This window comes from Morone saxatilis, unplaced genomic scaffold (genome assembly GCF_004916995.1).
Source record: "Morone saxatilis isolate NCDOM2014 unplaced genomic scaffold, NCSU_SB_2.0 Contig10, whole genome shotgun sequence".
Taxonomy (NCBI): domain Eukaryota; kingdom Metazoa; phylum Chordata; class Actinopteri; family Moronidae; genus Morone; species Morone saxatilis.
Window position 1 is genome coordinate 17772509 of NW_023339652.1, and position 5622 is coordinate 17778130.

At 38.7% G+C, this 5622-nt stretch overlaps 1 protein-coding gene across 1 annotated transcript in view; it reads right to left on the reverse strand.

Annotated features, from left to right (window-relative positions):
* LOC118342602 (EF-hand calcium-binding domain-containing protein 6-like) overlaps positions 1-5622 on the reverse strand; it is a 27630-nt gene that overhangs the window by 16685 nt on the left and 5323 nt on the right. Inside the window, 6 exon segments of the mRNA XM_035681205.1 lie at positions 292-373; positions 376-451; positions 453-502; positions 505-523; positions 2379-2506; positions 3685-3799. Of these exon segments, the coding sequence (XP_035537098.1) occupies positions 292-373; positions 376-451; positions 453-502; positions 505-523; positions 2379-2506; positions 3685-3799 (470 nt within the window).

Consider the following 5622-nt stretch of genomic DNA (forward strand, 5'->3'; position numbering starts at 1 on the left):
ATCCAACCCTGGCCGTCTGGGGTTCAAAAACCGGCACAGCACCTGATGGGAAAAGAGGAGGAACAGGTACAGATCTTGCAAACATCATTGCAAAGCTCATTCTATGTGCGCCTTCTGGAAGTTCTTCCTGACCTTAGGACAGTCTGCCCACCTTGAAGCGAGCTTCACTGGCCAGTAGTCATGGAGCTGCTCTTATCTGTCAGGAGAGACAGGATAACCAATAGAAGCGACACTAAAGAGCAACTTTCCTAAAATGCCAAACATCAGCAATAACAACCATATCAGACTCACCAACCACTAACTGTTTGTGTTCCCTTGTTTCGCTTGCCATTATTTTCAATAACATCGACAAATTCTGTGTAGTTGAGGTTTTTCCGGGATGCAGGCCGATCAGATCCAGGACCGCTGGTACTCTCCCTCCCTGCAGAAAAATTCCCAGGCTGTTGTACAAACACCTTGAAATCATGGCAGCGGACCACGCCTTTACGTTTCCTGTCCATCAGCGGAACGCTGTCAGGTTGTCCTGATGGGAAAGAGATGGAGAAATTTATCCAGGAATAGAGAACATCATTGAACATTGTGTGAAGGACTGTTTGCTACCCTAAAGATTCACAACCTGCCACAACCAGTCATCAATCCTTAAAGGCGCACTGTGGATTCTTTCTTGTGAATAAACAAAAGTTGTTTGAGTGTTACTCACCAAAACTCATTGCATGTTTCCTGGTACTTTAACAAATGTGTTGAAGCTATTCCTTCCTCATAAAATCAGTTGCAAAGCCGACTTTTTAAAGTATTAGGCCTATTAAACCCAGCATTGTTTATGGTCCATTGGTTTACTTCTAGAAGTCTTCTTTCTCTTCTTTGTTGACACCATTGCTGCATATCGCAGCATGTGTTACTGCTACCTGTAGATTCAGTGGAAAAGTGTACCCACAGGTACGTATGCATCTTGAGCGTTCCAACTGTGGGTGCACAGGATAAACTCAAACAAGCTCCATAGTTACAACTATAGGTCAAAGTTTTACACAAAATTTTAGTCCTAGTTGAATCTGGTGACACGTGTTACTTATGATAACAGCAAATAACAAGTGTCTGAATATAACAATTCAAATATTTTTTGAATTTTGGAAATGACAACAACTATATTCAGAATTTGAAGGAAAAAGCTCAGATTTTTTCTGTCAAACTGTCAAAACATGTAGCACATATATCACGTCTTCAAGTTGTAGACTAATTCAAATTTTCTTTTAAAAACACAAAAAAAAAATCCAAATTGACATGTCATAAGCACATATTATTGAAAGTAAAGTTTTTTCTGAATCCAATGGTACTAAGCCATTAGATATAACTAACTTGATAGTTCTTGTGATACAGTCAATTTCTGGGATCAATACTATAGTCATTAGTCAAGGATTCAAGGTCATTTCATTGTCACCTTAAACATCCTAAAAAAAAGAATGTTTAAGAAAAAACTTGCGCCATAGCCTCTTGCTGAACCAATTTAAAACTTTCAATGGATTTGTGCTTAAGCTCAGCTAGAACCTAAAGTGCTGAAAAGCAACATGATAAAATTCTTACTGTGGACATTAAATGGGGTATGGAATGTATGTGAATTCCCCGTACTTAAGGGGAACAAAAAGGGTAACTATTTAGTAAATAAAATGATGAGAACATTTTTCTGGTTCATGAACGATTCATGAAGAAAGTGGTCAGTATGTCAAGTATTTAGATAAAATTCAATTTCAAATATTTGTATAGTGCCAATTCCATAACAGAAGTCTATCTCAGGACACTTTTCAAATAGAGCAGTCTAGACCAAACTTCCTTATAAAAGGAGGTAATAGAAACTTTTTTTTTTCTTAACTCATCATTATCTACTATACAGTACTCAGTTCAGAGTTGTTCAAGAACTTAACGACTCATCAGTTAATGAACTCATAGTTGACAAATGCTACAGCTTTTGTCTTTGCGATCACATCCAGTACTTGTATGCATCCTTTCCTGTAAATCCATTTGAATCCCACAGAGGTAAGGTGGACTCCACCAGTAACAGTAAAAAACAGAGAGGTAAATACAGAACACAGGTACATTAAAAGGGTATCACTGAAAAAATGCCCCAGACCATGAACCACAACATCCAGCCCAGGACCTTTGCAGGAGGTCACTCTGCATCTCTCCCTCCCTCCCTCCATTTCCTGTCTTTTTTTTTTATAAAAGCCTAAAATTCTGGGAAAAAATGCCAGGCACAAATAGTGCCAAAGTGAGGTCTGATGTAATGAAAATCACAGATTATCCTTGTGCTTTTTTATTAAAATAGCTGCTGAATGCATTGCTGATGAGCAGCTCGTCTGAAAGCTAAAGATTAATTACTGGCTCACCCCATGGATGGTCTTGATCCGGGTCTTCATGACAGCCAGGCACTGCTCAGCAGAAGTAAGCTGGGGGTTGACCTCATCCTTGTCACCATGACCCTCAGAGTCCTGCTGCCCGGCCCTGGCCACGCCCTCTACAGGATATTTGGTTTTGAGATTTAGCAAGTATATACATATATATATATATATACATAAACATACACAATCATCACATGCATAAACAAATTTAAAAACACAAAACATATAAATACTAACATAGAGATGACTAAACAAGAGGAAAAGAATAAGTTAAAAAAGAGACAACAAAAATAAGTAAATCTATAAAAAGGCTTGCCTAGAGAGGTGGGTTTTAAGGAGCAGCTTAAAACAGTCCTAAAATTTAGAAAATCTGAGTGATTGAGAAACATGATTCCAGAAGGTTGGGGCGAAAACGGTCCCCTTTAGCTTTGCAGTTGGAGCGGGGAATGGATGAAAGGCCAAGATTTGAGGAGTGGAGTGGTCGAGGTGTGGAATGAGAAACAAGGAGATCTGAAACATAACCGGGGGCGAGGTCATGAAGTGCCTTATATGTAATCAGCACACAAACTGGTTCTCCTGCATTCCCGGTCTCTGTGAGGGAATTATACCCAACAAATTGCAATTTTTGTTCCATTTTGTGAATTATTTGTGCTTTTCCACACTCGCAGAATGCCCTTCATGTCTGGCAAGCACACTGGGCATTTAACAGCCTGACCTAATTTACATTTAATTAGAAGCACACTTGAATTCTGAATCTAGGAAGTCGATTTGTATGCCTTGCAAACATGACTAACTTTACGTCCCGGCTTTGTTTTTTAATGATTCTTCTATTTTTTTTGTTATTCTTTCTACTATTTTTGTTTTTATTATTATTTTTGAGGATACAAATTAGAGCGATGCCCTGCTGCTCTGTTTTCTGCTTCCAAAGCACATAATTAGCCCAAACAAGCAGAAATGAGTGTGATTCTGAATCTGCGTGCCTCTTCGCTCTGCTAATGAGAGACGAAGAGGCTCACTCTTACTCTATTTATGATCCAGGATGATTTCTCCAATGGCTCATGTGCTAAGAAAGACATCATTTTACAGGAAGCAGGGGGCTTATGTTTGATCACCGTGGGTGGGGTAGGAGTTTGGATGCAAGGCGAGATGGAGTGGAGGGGGACGGGAGCCTGGTGGGGAGTAGGAAGGGATTTTTAAAATCTCTATTTAAGCATTGAAAACCCTGCCATGCAGAACTGATGGGTTTGCTGACGCCGCTGGTCAAGATGTTCTGGCTGCCGTTCTTTTGTCTCACCCTCATACATCGCCAGGAACACCGAGCACTCCATCTGTCCGTCCCTGAAGCCCAGCAGTTCAGTGAACTTGTTGAAATTCTCATTGTCTAAGATGACCCAGCTGTCTTCTAGTATCTGGGGAAAAAGAAGAGAAAGCAGGACAGCTTTGGCAGTCAGTTGCACTGCACTGCGCTTTAGGCCAGGTTGCATTGACTTTTCAGAGTCAGGACCACATGAACAACAGGTACACAAGGAAATCTGACCTGTATCTTTTACTGACCAACTGCAGAAGATTTAAAATGCCTGAATAAAATCAAACACAGAAACAGGTGAAATACAATAGACATTGCTATTTGTGTTTGATTTCTATGTATGCATTCCTGTGTCATAATTAATAACTATTACTCTTTAATAACTGAATGAATAATTACCTAATTAAAATCAAATCACAACTAGGGGTGTGACGATGCTGATGATAATTGCGGTATTTAAAAATTAAATATGCATGATTTGTGACATCACAAAGACTTAATAATATTGAAGTCAGTCCTGGTCCAGTATACAACTTGTACAGTGTGAATGTAGAAATTGAAAGCCACCAAGTGCACATTCCACTGAAGAATGGACATTCAGTAAGTAGGAGACATCTTGGTCCAGCAGGAAAACTTTAGAAATGAACAACGTTTGCATATTCAGAGATTCTGGAATTTATAATGAGGCAGGAAAAAAAGCACACATTATTGTTCCAAGCAGACAACTGTATATGTGTCTTCATACATATTGTGATGTGTCTTAGTTAAAGTTCAGATAATGCTGCTGACTGAAGAACATGTGTCTCTCCAAACGGACATATTAGCCAGACTACTAAAAACACAGACAGGATTGGCAGACCATCCTTATAAACTGTGCACACTAAAGCCATCATTTGAACCTACTTCATCATCTTTTTTACAATACATCTTGCAAGGGAAGGATAAACTATAACTATAACTATATATAAATCTGGAGTGAGAAAACAAAATAAAAGATGCTCCTGTACTTTCTTCCCTTTTCCCCTTTAATCACCCCTCCCCCTATAGTCCCTAATCTGTGTTGCTTGCCTTGTCTGACCTTTTTTGTTGAATATACCTTTTCTTTAAAACTGTACTTATTCATCTATTTGTCAATATTTCTGTATTATTTGCCTGATTGGATTTTCTATTATCTAAATTTAATAATTTAAAAAATAAAATCTGAATTATCCCCATATTCTCAGATCTTTTATGAGCACACTGTTATCATAACTAATAGGACTGACAACAAATAAAAATAAGAACTAAGTTGCAATAAATGGGAACTATCCTCTCACTAAAGCTGAAAAAATTATCTGGGGCAGCAGCTCAGTAACCATTAGTCAGAATCGAGTCAGAATTAGTGGGTGAAACATAACAGGACCAAACTGAATGTTGTGAGGCTCAGGAAAGAAAGTGTGATGATTCACAGATCTGACCTATGTCCTTTGCTTTACATTTAACAAACAAGAGCATCAATTCAGACAGCTTGTATTGAGCAACGTGTATAATTTATCTTTAGCATCTAAGTCATCGCAGCCTCTTTTACATTGGCTATTTATATAAGAGCTCGTATGCTCAGTGCGCTCTACTTCTCACTCTGCTTATGCACAGGTTCACACACACCACAGGTCCCCGCGCCCCTCACTCAAACTATACTCAGACTCTCTACACACGTGCTACTGCGTCTGCTGAAATTATTGGTCGAGATATTGCAGGATAATCCAACCTAGACATGAAAAGAGCAACAATATACAGTGGGGAAAACAAGTATTTGATACACTGCCGATTTTGCAGGTTTTCCCACTTACAAAGCATGTAGAGGTCTGTAATCTTTATCATAGGAGTGACGGAATCTAAAACAAAAATCCAGAAAAATCACATGGTATTTTTTTAAGTAATTAATTT